Source organism: Pipra filicauda, unplaced genomic scaffold (genome assembly GCF_003945595.2).
Source record: "Pipra filicauda isolate LSUMZ 115617 unplaced genomic scaffold, ASM394559v2 scaffold640_size194452_pilon, whole genome shotgun sequence".
Taxonomy (NCBI): domain Eukaryota; kingdom Metazoa; phylum Chordata; class Aves; order Passeriformes; family Pipridae; genus Pipra; species Pipra filicauda.
This window is the reverse complement of record NW_024104799.1, coordinates 1-14076: the sequence shown is the minus strand read 5'-3', so window position 1 is coordinate 14076 and position 14076 is coordinate 1. Positions and strand designations below refer to the sequence as shown.

At 69.3% G+C, this 14076-nt stretch overlaps 1 protein-coding gene across 1 annotated transcript; it reads left to right on the top strand.

Moving 5' to 3' along the window:
- Positions 1 to 1577: 1577 nt before the first annotated feature.
- NXPH4 (neurexophilin 4) lies at positions 1578 to 13850 on the top strand. Its single transcript, XM_027727348.2, has 2 exons — positions 1578 to 1628; positions 12088 to 13850. The coding sequence occupies exons 1-2, from the start codon at positions 1578 to 1580 to the stop codon at positions 12835 to 12837; spliced, it is 801 nt and encodes a 266-aa protein (XP_027583149.1). The 3' UTR covers positions 12838 to 13850.
- Positions 13851 to 14076: the final 226 nt, after the last annotated feature.

Below are 14076 nucleotides of genomic sequence, written 5' to 3'. Positions count from 1 at the left end.
CCTGTGGGAGAGGGGCAGTGGGAAGTGGGGGACAGAGAGGAGCAGGGGGCTGTGGGGCTCCAGTGGGTCTCACACCCACCAGCAGTGCTGCCACTGGGGCAGCAGCAAGAGGGGGCTGGAGGGACCACCCTGGAGTCGGGGGGGCTCCCCTGAACCCCAGCTGCAGATCTTGGGCACAGGGTGCAACGTGCCCACGTGCCCAGGGCCACCACGGGGCTGGATGGGACCCCCCCGACGCCAGGGCCCCTGGACCCCCCCTCTCCTCGTGGCTCTGCTCTCTCCTCTCTCTTCCCCTTCTCCCTCATTCCTCACCCTCTCCCTTCCCTTTTCCCATTTCTCCCTTATCTTTTATCATTCTGCCTCCGCATGTCCACGCGGTTCTGCAGTGCCCCCAGCCCCACCCGTGTGTCCCTATCCCCCCCCCCAGTGCCCCCAGCCCCACCCGTGTGTCCCTACCCACCCCCCTCAGTGCCCCCAGCCCCCCCGGCCCCACCAACGCCGAGCCCCCGCCGGCGGCTTCCCGGGATAATCACAGTAAACCCACGATAATAGGGATAAATTGAGGGGGTGGGGAGGGGGCTCTGGGGGCGGGGGGATGTGCAAACCCCGGGGGGGGGGGCGGGTGAGAACCGCTGGGAGAGGGGCCCAGCGCCGGGCAGGGGACGAGCACACGCGTGTCCCTGTGTGCACACGCCTGTCCCTGCAGGTGACGCAGGTGGCGTGTCCAGCCTGACACGGGTGGGGGTGCAAGGCGAGGGGGCCCCTCCTCGGGGTGTGGCAGGGCCTGGGGTGCCCCCCCGGGGGGTCTCCGTAGGGTGGTCCCCCCTCCTCTGCTGGAGTCCGGGGGGGCCCAGCAGCGGGGGGCCCTGTGCCCTCCCCAGGAGGGGCAGGACGGGGGGTCCCCTCCGGTGCCAGCACATTTTCCAGGGCACAGCAGAGCCGGGGGCACCTCGGGGGGGGCGCGGCGGGGGGAGCAGGACCGGGGGGAACCTCGGGGTGCAGAATCTCGGGTAGAGAGGGAGCAGGGGCAGGACCCGGGGGAGATGGAAGGAAGATTTGGGTGTCTCATGGTGCGGGGGAGGAGGGGGCAGGACCGGGGGCAGTCGGGGGTACGCGGGCTCCGGGAGTGGGGGGCGGCACCGGCGGTATCCCGGGGTGCGGGGGGGGTCTCCCTGGATAATGTCGGGGTGCGGGGTCCCCGGGAGACGAGGGACAGGAGCGGGGACACCCCGGGGTGCGGGGCGGCGGGACCGGAGGCATCCCGGGCTGCGGGGGAAAGGGGTGGGGGGAGCACCGGGGACCCCCCGAGATGCGGGGGGAGAGGGGGGCGAAGGACCGGGGGCACCCCGAGGTGCGGGGCTCTCCCCGCGCCCCCCGCCCACGGTCTGTGGCGGAGCCGCCGGTTCGCGCGGGGCCGGTGCGGGGTCCCGGCGCCCCCGGAGCCGCCCCCCCCCGGCGCCCCCCCCGCCGGCCGGGATTGGCGGGGCCGCCGAGGCGCCGCCCGGCCCCGCAAGTCTCCAACTTTCTTCCCGCCGCCCCTCAACCGCCGCCGCCGCCGCCGCTCCCGGAGCCCCGCGATGCTCCGCCGCCGCCTGCCCCTGCTCGGGCCCGGGCTGCTGCTGCTGCAGGTACGGGGGGCCGGGCCCCCCCCCCGGCACGGCCGCCACCGCCGCGGGGGGGGCGGGGGGCGCGGTAACCGGGGAGGGGGCGATTACCGGGGGGGGCAGGTCCGGGAGGGGGGGGTCGTGCAGTTATTGAGAGGGTCGGACGAATCCGGGGGGATGGGGGGGTGTCGCCCTGGGGGGGTCGTGCAGTGTGGGGGGGGGTTCGGTCCTGGGGAGGGTCGTGCAGGGGAGGGGTGCGGCTCGGGGGGTGTCGTGCTTTTGGGGGGGCTCCGGCAGTCACGGAGAGAGCGGAGGGCTGGGGGGGCTTGTGCGATCCTCGGGGGGGGGGGGGGGTCGTGCAATCCCGGGGATCGTTTTGGAGGGGGCAGGAGAAGGGGAGAGTTGGGGGGGGCGGCGGACAGGGGTTGCGTATGGGGGGGGGTCCTGCGCCCCCCAAGTTGGAGGGTCCCGGGGCTGTCCCGGGGCGCCGCGCCCGGAGCTCGGGCGGAGTTGGGGGCCGGGGGGGTCCGGGGGGGGTCCCGCCGCCGGTGAAGCCCCCCCCGGTCCTCCCCCCGTTGCGGAGCGCGGGAGGCGCCGTCTGGCAGGTGCGGGGGGGGGGCAGCGAGACGGAGCCGCTCGTGAGCGCGGGGGCGGCCACGCGTGGGTGGGTCGGCCCCTCTGCCGGGGGGGCTCCGCGGGGGGGTCGGGGGTGCCCTTGTCCCGCACCTGGAGGGGGGGAGCGGGGCGAGCCCCCCCCCCGGCGACCGTGCCGGGCAGCGCGGGGGGGTCCCCAGGCAGGGCTGGGGGGGCTCCGCCAAGGGCGTGAGCCCCGAAACCACCTGCAGAGGCGACGCCTCATTCCTGTCCCGGCTCGGCGCGGGCTCAGCCTCGACACGGGGGGGCTCAGCCCTTCCGGGGGGGGCTTCTCCCACCAGCCACGTCCCCATCTCACCGGGTGCCCCCCGGCTGTGGGGTGGGCTCAGGGGGCCTCCCGGGACAGGCCTGGTGGGGGGGCTTTGCCCGCTCCCCCCCTTTGCCTGTGTGTGGAGGCTGAGGAGCAGCTGCAGCCGCAGAGACCCCCCCTGCCCGCAGAGTCCCCCCCCCGCAAAGTCCCCCAGTCCCAGATACTAAAAGCTTCCCAAGGCCACTCACCCCCGCGTGTCCCCCTCTGCCACCTCCTCCTGAACCCCTCGGGGGGCTACGGCTGCAGCCACCGCCAGCGCCGTGGTGGTCAGGAGGGGGGGGATGGAGCCCCCCCAGCCCAGCCGGGGGGGGGCCACGCTCATCACCCAGCAGATCTGGTTTCCTGACACTCCATTTTTACTTTCTGTGTTTCATGAATAAAATCAAACGAGTCAATTCCCTCTCGGGAATTGGATGCACATCAGGGACCCCCCCCCCCCCGCACCACCCGACCCCCCCCAGGCAAAGGCTCCTGCAACTTGTCTCTGCCTGGCACGCTGCTCCCCGCGTGGGGAGGGGGGGGCCGTGTGCCCGTGTGTGGGGGTGGCTCTGCGTGACCCCCCCCTCCCCGTGTCCATCCATCGCAGAGCATCTGTCGGTGCTGGAGCTGCTTCAAGACAAATGGGTTTGTTTTGATGAAACCCGGAGCTGGGCGCTGCCCCGGCCCCCCCCACGCCCACGCCGGCGCCGGGGCTGGGGGGGTGCAGGGGGGCTCAGAGCCGGGGGGCACGGGCACGGCCTGGGGCCGGGGGTGGGCACACGGGCACGGGAGGCTCCTGCATGGGGATAACCCTGGGAGATGCCCTGAGCCCCAACCCCGCCGTGCTGGGGGGGTCCAGGACCCCCCTCCCGGCGCTTCCTGGGTTCCCTGACATGGAGGGACCGGGGGCTGCCCAGCCGTGGGCCCACCGGGTGCCAGGGAGGGGTAACGGAGCTTTTCCTGCCCCCTCAGCCCTTTGGGCCTCTCGGGAAGGAACTTTCCAGGCCTCTTTTGGGGGTCAGGAGGCAGCTGGGGGGGGGGGTCCCTCCAGCCCCAGTGAGTGCCTTGGACTGGGGCTCCCGGTACCACGTCCCACCAGGACCGTGGTGGGAGCAGAGGGGGAAGGGGCAGGAGGGGCTGCACCCCCCGGGCAGCAGCGAGAGCCTCATCCCTGTGGCAGGAGGGAGGGACCCCCAGCATGTGGGACCCCCGGGGTGTCCCCCCCCGTGGTCTGTGCTGGGGGACGCTGGTGTCTGTGGGATCCCTGTTGGGATGGACCACCCTCCTGCCCCCCCAGGCCCCATGGCTGCAGGTGCCCAGGATTTGCTGGGCTGGCAGTGCCAGGGCAGGTGAGGGGGTGAGCCCACCTCTGTCCACAGGAGACCCCCCCCCCCCCTTTCCTCAGCCTCTCCCAGGTTCCTGCGTTATTTTTATGGATTCCATTATTTCCTGTGCATTGAGCATTAAATCGTGGGGTCCCTCTGGGGGGACCTGGCCTGGCTCCCCACCCCCAAGGGTCCTGACCATCCCCCTGCCTGGCCCCACGCCCCTTGGCTGGGCCAGATGGCCTCGGGCTGAGAAAGGGCAGTTCCTCCCGGATCCCCCCGGCCCTCCCGGAGGCAGATGATGCCGTTCCTGGCCCTGTGACCCCCACCCAGCGCTGAGCAAGAGCCAGCAGTGGAGGGGACGGGCAGCGCTGGCCCTGGAGCAGGCAGGAGCAGGCTGGGCTGGGGTGACTGGGTGCTGCAGCAGGGCCAGGACTGGGACACCGGTGTCTTTCCTTGCCCTGCTCCGTCCCCAGCGCCTTTGCCGGAACGTTCCCCCAGCCCAGCCCCGTGCCTCGCTTTCCCTCCTTCCCCGCACAGGCAGGTGAGGCAGCGGCTGCCTGTGAAGCACTCGGAGTGTTGCTGGCAGGTTTTCCTTTACGGATTAACCCTTCCCAGGACGGCCCTGCCCGGCAGTGCCGGTGGCCGTGCCAGCCGGAGCCGATGGCGCGGGATGCCAGAAACTCACCCTTTGCCTCGCTGTCACCCAGGAGCCGTCACACGTCTCCTGGGCTGCTGCCTGGCAGATGGCTTCGCTCTTAGCAGATGCTGCCAGCCCTTTCCTTATGCAAGGACACCCCAGTTCCACCCCCCCGGCTCCCCTTATTGTGGGGGCTTTCCCCGGTTCGTGGCTCAGAGGTGTGTGCCACGTTGGGGGCCAGGGGGAGGGGAAATGGGCTTTGGGTGGTGGTGCCGTCCTGCAGCCCTGCCTGGCCGGGGGTCCCTGGGGGTGCTGAGCTTCAGGGACCGTCCGTGGCTGGTCGGTCCCCAACCAGTGCCCAGCTGGTGCCCACAGGGCCGGGATGGGCTCCGTGTGCCCCCCGTGCCCGGCGCTGCGGCTCCCCGAGCCGCCCTTGGCTGCGGCGGGTGCTGTGTGCTCAGCATGGCTGAGCTAATCTATCGCCAAACAAACACACACTGTTATTCCGAAAGAAGGTTTCCAAGCGACTCATTTCCCTTTTTTTAATAACTCTTCCCTCTGGTGCCCTTTGCACCCTGAGCTGGGAGATTCAATAAGGCTGGAGCCTGGAGCGTGGCTGGCGCAGCCTCGGCGAGGAGGGGGAGCGGTGGCTGGGGAGGGGGGACACCCCTGGGTGCCCCCCGACCAGACCCCCCCACCCCTGCGCTTCCCGGTGCCGTTCTGGCTCCAAGCCGGGTCCCACTTTATTGCTTTTTCCCCCCTCCTCCTGTTTTTAATTGCCAGTTTTCCACCGGGGACCGGCAGGGGTGCCCGAGCCGGGATGGGGGGCAAGGCGGGCACTTCCCCCTGCCAGAGCGGCCCCCAGCTGAGCCCCCGCCACTAATCACACCCCTGCCAATTAACACTCACAGATTAGTGACTTTGCACCCCCTTTCTGCATCCCCAGCTCCTCCTTTCAGGGAGACAGAGTCCCCCCAGCCGGTGGCCCAGGTGTGGGGTGGTGCCACGCTGAGACCCCCCAGCTGGACCCCCCCTGCCCCGGCCGAGCTCCAGCCCCGCAGCCGAGCCTGGCTCAGCCTTCGCGCTCGGGCGCCGGAGGTAAATGGCCCAGGAAAGATGAAGCTTCCTCTGCCGCCGCTTGGATTGCTGCTGAAGGAATAATCACGTCCCCGCGCCCGTGTGTCCCCCCCCCCCTCCTGCCTTTTTCCCTGTTGCAGAAGGAAAGTCATTGTGGAGGATCAGATCAGAGCAGGGACAGGAGCCCCCCCAGATCAATCCCCACCGCACCCCGCGGTGTGGGGACACAGCCCCCCTGTGACCCCCGTGGCCGTCGGGCCCCTGGGCTGGCCTTGCCTGGTGTCACAGCGGGGGGGACCCTCTCCCTGTCCCCCCCATCTCCCTGGGCTGGCCTTGCCTGGTGTCACAGCGGGGGGGACCCTCTCCCTGTCCCCCCCATCTCCCTGGCACGGGGCAGCAGAGCCTCCACCCCTGGTGGGCACCTGCGAGGGGCCGGGAGCCCAGGCTGGGTGGTGGGTGCAAAGGGGGGCTGAATCCAGCCCTGGGGGTCACGGGGGGGGTCCCAGGGGACGGTGGGCTGCAGGGACACTCTGTCCCCTGCTCCCAGTGGGAAGCCTTGCCCGGCTGCAGAGGGTCACGCTCCTCGTGACCCCAGAGGAGCCGCGGCCACAGCAATGCCCTGGAGGGTCCCCAGCGCTCCCGGGGGTCCCTTGGAGGGTCTTAATTAACCTGCACTGCCAGGGAGGTGCGGGGGGGCTGCTGTGTCCTTACTGCTGCCCCCCACCCCGGGGGGAACAGATCCCTGGGAATGGGAATGTCGGGGAGAGCCGGGGGGGGCTCGGGGATGGGGTCTCACTGAGGGGACAGCCTGGCATTGCCCCCCTCTCTGGTGACCTTCTCGCGGGCCCCGTCTCATCCAGGGGAGAAGGGGGGGGGGGCTGGAAATGCAATTTATGATCCCGCCTGATACAATCTTATAAAATTTCCCGGGCACACTCGAAATTACATTTCCATAGCTCGGGAGCAGCGATCGCGGCGCGCGCCGATACCTGCCACTTTTATGGCCACATTTATTGCGATAATAAAGTGGGATGGCGGGGCCAGGGCTGGGGGTGGCCGGGGGGGGGGAGCTGGGTGCAAAGTGGGGGCTGCGTCGCCACAGACCTGGGGTCCCGCCGGTTTGGGGGGGCTCGGGAGAAGCTGCTGCCTCCCTGCACCCCTGGGAGTCCTCGGCTGAGAGGAGCTGGGGGGGTCAGGGAGGGTGAAAGGAGCCCCTGCTGTGGGGAAAGTGAGGCAGGGCCGAGGAGGGGGAGCGTGGGCGTCCTGGGGGGGCATCCCTGGCACTGGAGGGGTGGGAGTGACCCGGGACTCGTCCTTGCTGGCTCTGCCTCGCACCGTCCCTGTGAGCTGCCCGTGCCCCCGTGTCCTGCGTGGGGTGGCCGGGGGTGGCCGGGGGCAGCCCCCTCCCCAGTGGCTCTCACGTGGGGCTGGGGCTCTCCAAGGCCAATCCAGGGGGTTCCAGGCCCTCTGGCCGCTGGCTGGCTCGGGTGCTGCTGGATGATGGGCACCCTGAAGCCACGTGTCCCCGGCCCCCCCACCCCCGTGTCCCCTCACCGCTGCTGCTGCCCACCCAGCCGCACCCCCTCTCCCCCTCCTGCTCCGTTTATCTCCTGTTTTCCCATTCATTCCCTTTTCTCCTCCAGCCCAATGAGTCACACAAGCCTCGAATCCTTTGCCTGCTGCCGTCTCCTCCCTTCTATTATATTTTTTCCTTTGCTCTTAACAGCACTTTCCTTTTTCACCCGTGGGGGGAGAGATTTGGGATGTACGTTTTTCCCGCCCCCCCCCCCCCCAGCTACCTCCCAGCTCCTGCCTCACCGTGAAGCCCTTAAAAGTAATAAATAAATAAAATAACGGCTGAGGAAAGAAAAGGCAGGAAACGAGTGACAGGGAAAAGGAACCAAAACGAAAGAAAGAAGGAGGAGGGAGGAAAAAAGTCCTACTCGGGCTATGAAATATTTATTAGCCAGCGCGTGCCGAGCGCGTTAATAAAGCTGCAGCATTTGCATATTCCTTCCGTCGGCGAGGAGCGAGGTGTCTGTTCGGGGGGTGGAGGCACAGCTGATCCAAAGCCAATCCCCCCCGGCCCCGCAGGTCACGGTCCCGCTCCAGGGGGTGTGTCGGTGTCACCGGGAGCAGGACCCCGGGGCGGTGCCGCGGGGCCACAGCTGGCACAGCTGGGGGGTTTGGTGGATTGTTTGGTGGATTTGGCTGGATTTGGATTTGACTGGGTTTGGATTCGGCGAGTTCGTCTGGGCTCTCCCCTGGCCGAGGAGCTGCCGGTGTCGGGTTCATCCACCCCGGTGCCGGAGGTGCCTTTTCTGGTCTGGGGATCTCCAGCACCCCGCTGCCAGCCCAGGGGTGCCCAGCAGCACACCAGTGCCTTGCCCTGGCACCAAGGGCTCCCCAGGACTGTCCCTTGGGGCTCAGCGTGGCAGCAGCACAGCCGTGACCCCGCCGTGTCCAGCAGGGATGGGGACAGGGACAGTTTGGCCATGGGGATGGGGACGGGCTGGGATAGGGGTGGGCACACGGGGGGCCTGGGAATGCGTCACCCAGGGCGTGCAGCCACACCAAGGACCTCGCTCCGTGCATGTGTGTGTCACCCCGCGTGTGTCACCCCGCGTGTGTCACCCCGCGTGTGTCACCCCGCGTGTACACGTGGAGGTGCCCGTGCACGCCCAGCCGCACGTGGAGCACCCGCTGGCATTTGTTGCGTTCACCCGGGGGCAGAGGTGACCTGGGCACACGCCCACAACACCCACGCCCTCACCCCAGAGCCGCGACACGCTCGCCCCGAGGCTCGGGAACACCCAGCCCGCAGCTGCGGCCGCTCAGCCACGGCCGGGTCCCTCCCGCCGGGTCCCTCCCGCAGCCCCGCGGACCCGGCGCGGCACACCCGGCACCGCATTAGCACCCGCGCGGCGCCGGGAGATAAATGGGAGCTGTCAGAGGCACCTTGTTTGCTGCTAACCTTTGGAAATGCCACCGCGCCCCGGGCTGTGCGCGCCGGGGGGAGCGGCCCCGCGGGGATTGTCGCTCACCACCTCCAATTAATCTCCTGGCGCTAACGAAGGCGGCGGGGTGACAGGGGGAGAGCTGGGGTGGCAGGGGAGAGGCCAACCTGACCCTGTGCCCACGGGCAGAGCGGGACAGCCCGAGCAGCAGAGCGGTGTCTGTGCTGCCAGCGGCCCCTGCTAAGGTGGGGGACAGGATGGGATCGGGGAGCAGGGTTGGGGATGGGGATGGGGATGGGGATGGGGACAGGCTGATGGTGGGGATGGGGACAGACTGATGGTGGGGACGGGGACAGACTGATGGTGGGGATGGGGACAGGCTGATGGTGGGGATGGGGACAGGCTGATGGTGGGGATGAGGACAGGCTGGCTGCATGGACAGGGACAGGCTGGTGGTAGGGATGGGGACAAACTGGTGGTGGGCACAGGGCCAGGCATGCAATGGGGACAGGGCCAGGCTGGTGCCAGAGACCCTTCCCTTTGTTGAGAAGTGTCACTCTGCTCCTGGTGCTGGCGGGGGCTGTTTTGCCTTGAGCCCGTACCCCACCACTCCCAGCCCCACTCTTGGGGTGCTGGAGCTCATCCCAGCCCACACCAGGGCAGCTGCTCCCCCCACCCCCCCCGTGCTGCTCCGCTCCCCTCTGCCAAGGTGACCGAGGGTCTCGGGGGAGCAGCTGACGGTGCTTGGCCCCGGCAGCAAATGGGATGTGAGTGGCCATCACTGCTGGGCCTGACAGACCAAATTGATGCCGGCACCGAGAGCCTTCCCGGTCCCTCTGCAGCCACATCCAGCCCTTCCCGCATCCTTGCCTGGCTCCGTGTGTGCGGGGCGTGACACGTGGTGCCCGGGGGCTGCAGCCCCGCGGGGGCACAGAGGGGCACACGAGGGGCTTGAGAGCAGCTAAAGCACGATGCCAGGGGGATCGTGATGAGGAGGGGGGCGCGGGCAGGAGGATGAGGAGGGGAGCAGCAGGGATGTGTGGATGCAGCAGCACATGTGGCAGTAACAAACAACCGTCTCAGGCCCCCCGAGGTGACCGATGTGCGGCAGCGGAGCCCCGCACGCCACAGGGCCAGGCATGGCCCTGCCCGGCATCGGGCACGGGGCCTGGTGCGGGCAGGGAGGGAGGGGGCTGGCACTGGGACCCCCCTGTGCACCCACAACGCGTGTCCAGGAGGTTCACGGGCACGTGTGTGCAGCTGCACCCCCGGCCCAGCGGGAGCATTAATATTTAACGCGAGGTGTGCGGGACCTGCCCTGCATTCCGACAGCGCTGCCAGGGCGCAGGGGGGTGACCTTGGCTCCCCTCGGCGCTGCCGTGGGTGAGGTGCCCGTGGCCCCGCTCGTCCCTGCCCCTCCCAGCCCCCCGGCCGGCCCGTGCCGGGGCTCGGCGGGGGCTGCGGGCAGCGAGGGTCCCCCCGCGCCCCCGGACTGCGCCGGTGCCGGTGCCGCGATCGATCGCCCTGCCTGCACCGCAGCCGCTGCCCTGCTCTGCAATTCCCTTTCATCTCCCGCTCCCCCAGCAGCTCCTGCGGAGGGACTGGAGGGGTTGGGGGGCTGCCAGCCTGGCCCTTTGCCGGCAGGGGCCGGGGGCACTGCAGGGGTGGGGGCTGTTTGCTCTGTCCATTCCTATCTGTGCCCCCTGGCCCCTGGCTTCATCCTCCTGCACCTCCTACACCTCCTGCACCAGCCTGGCCTGGGCCCTGCAGCCCCCAGGACTGCAGGGGGCTACTGCCCATCTCCCCTGCTGCCACTGCATCCCCTCCCCACTGCCTGCCCGTCCCCGTCCCTGCATCACCACCTCCATCAATTCCCATCCCAGCCCCTTCCCATCCCATCCCATCCCACCCCACTCCCCCCTGCGGGGGATCGTGGGCAGGGGGGGATTGCAAAGGGAAACTGAGGCAGGGGAGGAGGGTGCAGGTGCCCGCAGTGCCGCCGGGGACGGGCCCTGGCTCCCAGCCCTGGCTGCGATGGAAATCCAGCCCAGAGCTCTCGGAAACCTCCAGAAATCCTTCCCGGTGGTGGGGGCTCGGCAGCGTGTGCTGCTGCGGGTGTTCCCCGCGGGCTGCAGCCCCCGGCCCCTCGCTGCGGGTGCAGGCGGGTTTGGGGGGCTCCCAGTTGTGGGGTCACCGCTGCCCCTCGGCCTCCCCAGGGCGGGATGTGGGGGGCTCGAGGTCTGATGGACGGAGTGATGGAGCAGAGCTGGGATGCAGGGGGAGCTGCAACCACCACCCCCCCCGCCCGAAATGCGTCTCTCCCAGCCCGGGGGTGCCCCTCTCCCCCTCCTCCCGTTATCTTGCCATCCCGGTCCTGCCCCCCCTCTCTGGCTGGCGAAGGAGCCGGGCTTTGAAGCTGCGTTGAAATATAGATAAGGGCGAAGGCAGCGGCGGCGCTCGGGGGGAGCCGGGGGGGGCTGGCCGGGCCGGGGGGGTGCGGGGATGGATGCTGAGCCACAGCTCTGCACCGCACACCCTGTCCCCCCCCGGGCCCCCCCGATGGGCTGAGACCCCCCAGATCCCCTTCCCACGGCCCCGTGGAGCTGCCTGTGCCTGCCCAGCTTCCTCTCTCCTGTGGGGCACGTGCCAGAGCAGATTTAGGGGCTCAGCCCGGCACACGCAGGGGGATGAGGTGACGGACCCCAGGGATGGATTGGATCGAGCCCCCGGCTCGACAGCAAGTGTGGGGGTCCATGGCTGGGCCCCCCCATGGTGCTCAAGCAGAGATCCTCACACAGACCTGCCTGGCCGTGGAGAAGGGGGCCTGGGGGGCTTCCCCCTCTCTGAGGAGGGTCACGAGCCCCCCATCATTCCCGATGGAGGTTGTTCCCAAGCAGGAAACACTGCGGGGTGGGTGATGCTGGGATGAGCTGGAGCCGTTCCCCGGGCCCACCTCAGCTCCCTGTGGGAGTGCAGCCCCCCCCGCTCCCCCCAGCCCCTCCAGCTGGTGCCTCTGCCCCCCGCCCCGCTCCCCCCTCCCGCCTTCCCCCGGGATCCGGGTCAGCCAGAGCAGAAAGTGCCGGAGCAGCGGAGCACCTGCCAGCTCAGGGTGACAGTGATTGACGAGGCCGGGGCTGCTGGAGCAGCATCCTGGATGCCGGAGCAGCTGCCAGGGCAGGAGGGCACAGCGGGCACCCCGGGAGAGGCGGGATGAGGGATGGGGGGGCACGGGGGAGCAGGTGGGTGGGGGGATGAGGGACAGGAGGCATGTCAGAGTTGGGGTCCCAGGCTGGGGATGGCAGCTGGCTCTGCTCACTGCTGGTGTCCAAAGCAGCGACCCGGGGAGCCTCGGGAAGGGGACACTGCGGTCCCAGCCCAGCTGGTGCAGGCAGGAGGGTGAGGAGGGGCAGGAGGGTGAGGAGGGGCATGGGCAGGAGGGTGAGGAGGGGGGTGCTGGCAGGAGGGTGGTGAGGACACGGCTGGGAGGATGAGGATGAGGACACAGGCACGGCTCGTGCAGTCTCTGCCCTCTTTCCCCCAGACGGTGTGTGCCGGGGGTCACATTGCCAAGACCCTGGGCTACCTGGAGCTGGGCACCTCCGGCCTCCTCAAGGATGTCCCCTATGGCACCCTGAAGCCCCCGGCGCTCGACCCCGGGCGGCTGATCCCGGCAGAGCCCCCCCGGGGCGCCGGACGGAGCCCCTGGGACTGGCAGAAGAACCAGACGGCCGGGGAGCCGCCGAGCCCCCGCGCCCACCGCAAGCCCACCCTCAAGTCCGGCCGCACCAAGAAGATTTTCGGCTGGGGAGACTTCTACTTCAACATCAAGACGCTCAAGTTCAGCCTCCTGGTGACGGGCAAGATCGTCGACCACATCAACGGCACCTTCAGCGTCTACTTCCGACACAACTCCTCCAGCCTGGGCAACGTCTCCGTCAGCATCGTGCCCCCCTCCAAGGCCGTGGGGTTCGAGGTGCTGGTGCCTGGCCCCCCCCAGCTCCCGCCGCCGCCCCCCCAGCAGAGCACCCTGCCCGAGGGGCGCCCGGCCAAGGCGCTCAACTGCCACGTGGAGTACGAGAAGACGAACCGGGCGCGCAAGAACAAGCCGTGCCTGTACGACCCGTCCAAGGTCTGCTTCACGGAGCACACGCAGAGCCACGCGGCCTGGCTCTGCGCCAAGCCCTTCAAGGTCATCTGCATCTTCATCTCCTTCCTCAGCATCGACTACAAGCTGGTCCAGAAGGTCTGTCCCGACTACAACTTCCAGCACGACAACCCCTACTTCGGCTGACGGCAGCGCGGCGGGGGCGGGGGGGTGGGGGCGGGGTGGGGGGGTGCTGTGCCCCCTTCACGGCTGCTCGGTGCCCCCCGTGACCCCCACACTGACCCCTCCTTGTCATCGGAGCATCCCCGTGCCGTGTCATGGGACGGCTGGTGCTGGGGGTCCCGGCCTCCCCCCCACTGACATCCCATCCCTGCAGCACCCCTGCACCCCGTGGGGTACAGCCAGCTCTGGGGACCCCCCCTCACCCGCTGGGACCCTGTCCCTGCACCCCGTGGGGTACAGCCAGCTCTGGGGACCCCCCCTCGCCTGCTGGGACCCCGTCCCTGCAGCACCCCGGGCTGGGGTACAGCTGTGCTGGGGGTGCTGGGGGTGCTGACACCCATCACTGCATCCCTGGGGTACAGCTGGTTCTGGGGGTCCCAGCCCCCCCCCGCCCATTGAGACCCCCCCACCCACTGCAACCCCCTCACTGCAGCCCCCCTGCATCCTACTGGGGTACAACTGGTGCTGGGGGTCCTGGCCCCCCTCCCCCCTGAAATCCCGTCCCTGCAGCTCAGGGGGTGCAGGCACGGACCCCCCCCGTGCTGGGGGCTGGGCTGGGGGTGTGGGGGTGAACCGGGGGGTTCAGCCCCCTGCGATGTCACCTCTGGGGTGTCACGGGGGGCAGGTCAGGGTGCTGGGGGGGGTCTCAGTCCTCACCCCATACACTGGGGGGGCTTTTGTCTCCCTGCAGCCCCCCAGCTGTGCACGTGTGTGTGTGCAAGGGCCCCACCCAGGGGTTTTGGAGCCCCCCCCCCCAACACTGGCCCTGCTCCAGCGCCACAACTGAGCCCCCGGAGCCCCACGGACCCCCCCTCCATGGGGGGCCCTTCCAGGTGTGCAGCCCCCACACCCCACGCCGTGAAGAAGTGCCAGGCGGGGGTCAGGGACGTAGGGGGGGTCCCCAGGGGCTGCTCCCCCCCCGCTTGGGAAGGGGCTTCTTCATCATTTTTTTTTAAAGAAAATTAACATGGAAAAAAAAAAAGTGGAAAATAAAGAAACAATGAGGGAAAAAAAAGAAAAAAAGGTGTGTTGATCCTCGTCGACCAGGGATGGAGGAGGGGGGCAAGGATGGGGGACCCCCAGATTGGGGATCGGGGGGGGAACAGGGATGGGGGAGCCCCAGGATTGGGAATGGGGGGGAACAGGGATGGGGGAGCCCCAGGATTGGGGATCGGGGGGGAACAGGGATGGGGGAGCCCCAGG